The sequence below is a fragment of the Marmota monax genome, unplaced genomic scaffold, assembly GCF_021218885.2.
Source record: "Marmota monax isolate L192 unplaced genomic scaffold, Marmota_monax_Labrador192_F-V1.1 WCK01_AAM20220418_F8-fsc00116, whole genome shotgun sequence".
NCBI lineage: Eukaryota > Metazoa > Chordata > Mammalia > Rodentia > Sciuridae > Marmota > Marmota monax.
In genome coordinates, this window is record NW_026695220.1 from 2072559 (window position 1) to 2074517 (window position 1959).

Below are 1959 nucleotides of genomic sequence, written 5' to 3' on the forward strand. Positions count from 1 at the left end.
CCTTAAAATGTAAATTTCTGCCTGAAATTATTTGTATTTGAAAGTTTGAATCTACTTCCACACTGATCTCTAGAAATATTTATTGACCTACAATTCCATTAGCAATATATGATATTTCCTGTTTTCAGACACTTATCAATACCTACTAGTATCAGTCTTTTCCATGTCACCAAATTGCATTGTTATTAAAATTAGCATAGATAGTTTTTAGTAGGGTGTACAGATTTCAGTGCTTGATACTGTTATGGTTTAGATGTGGTGTCCTCCCAAAAGCTCATGTGTGAGACAATGTGAGAAGGTTTGGAGGAGAAATGACTGGGCTATATTCTTAACCTAATCAGTTGATTGATCAATCCCTGATGGGATTAACTGAGTGGTAACTGGGGGCAGGTGGGGTGTGGCTGGAGGAAGTAGTTCACTGGGGGTGTGGCTCTGGGGTATATATTTTGTATCTCTCTCTGCTTTCTGATCCACAGGTTAGCTGCTTCCCTCTGCTACACTCTTCCACTATGGTGCCTGCCTTACCTCGAGCCTCAAGGAAGGGAGCCAGCTGTCTCTGGAATGAGATCTCTGAAGCCGTGGTGAGCCATTAAATGAACTTGTCCTCCTCTACAGTTGTTTTGGTCAGGTCCTTTAGTCACAGCAGTGAAAAAGCTGACTAAAACAATACCAGGAGACATGGCGGCTCCGCTGGGTGGTATGTTCTCCGGGCAGCCGCCGGGCCCCCCGCAACCCGCGCCGGGACTCCCGGGCCAGGCTTCGCTTCTTCAGGTAGCGCCTGGCGCGCCGAGGACTTCTAGCAGCACCTTGGTGGACGAGCTGGAGTCGTCGTTCGAGGCTTGCTTTGCTTCTCTCGTGAGTCAAGATTATGTCAATGGCACCGATCAGGAAGAAATTCGAACTGGTGTTGATCAGTGTATCCAGAAGTTTCTGGATATTGCAAGACAGACAGAATGCTTTTTTCTACAAAAAAGATTGCAGTTGTCTGTTCAGAAACCTGAGCAAGTTATAAAAGAGGACGTCTCAGAACTAAGAAATGAGTTGCAGCGGAAAGATGCGCTGGTGCAAAAGCACTTGACAAAGCTGAGGCATTGGCAGCAGGTGCTGGAGGACATCAATGTGCAGCACAAAAAGCCGGCTGAGGTCCCTCAGGGCTCCTTGGCCTACCTGGAGCAGGCATCTGCCAACATCCCTGTGCCTATGAAGCAGACCTGAGAGAGGTCTGGCCTACAAGGTAGCCTCCTGCAGACAGTTCCTCCAGACCTCTCTGTGTGGACATGGCATTTTAGAACAGCTATTTGCTAGAGAATGAGTTGGTGTTAATTTTACCTCCACCTAAAAATTTCCCCAATTTTTATGAGCTGTTAATTACTTAGTACTTTATAAAGTGCTTGGTAGACAAAGTGAGGTTTCATTTTGTTTGTTTTGTCTGTAGCAAAGTTTAGACTATTAGTTTTCCACAGATTTTTTTTTCTTGGCTTTTTGCTTGTTTTTAAAATTTTATGTAGTTTATATATAGTTTTTTTTTCCCCCAAGTTGTTAGTTTGCTATGATCCGAGGGGGAAAATTAAAGTACTCCTAGAATGAGGGGAGAAGGAATTTGGTTTTTGGTCTTTTATGATTACTACACATCCATGGTAGTACAGAAAAATACGTAAATTTGCTATCTCAAGACTTTGAACTACCTCAAGAAGAGGAATCTAATGCAACATTTGTAATGCTTCCATAGCAGTACAGAGTGCAGATATTTTGTAAATATGTCAGAAAAAGGGGTTCAAGTATGCTAGGTTAGCAGAGATCCTTAAGTTGATGCTGCCTTTTGTTTGGGTGAGTGTATGTGTTATGCGGTGTTTGCTGTGTTGAGGGAGCTGTGTTGGGAGCACGACATGCTGGAGGCCTCATAGTAATGAACCAGTGTGAGTAACAGCAGACCCAGTCTCCCTAGCATGACGCTGGGAC

General features: G+C 43.9%; 1 protein-coding gene across 1 annotated transcript; it reads left to right on the plus strand.

The window, feature by feature from the left end:
* The first annotated feature begins 678 nt into the window (after positions 1 to 678).
* Positions 679 to 1403, plus strand: LOC124085091 (mediator of RNA polymerase II transcription subunit 28-like). Its single transcript, XM_046432611.2, has one exon. It carries the CDS (start codon positions 679 to 681, stop codon positions 1213 to 1215), a length of 537 nt encoding a protein of 178 aa, XP_046288567.1. The 3' UTR covers positions 1216 to 1403.
* The last annotated feature ends 556 nt before the right edge of the window (positions 1404 to 1959 follow it).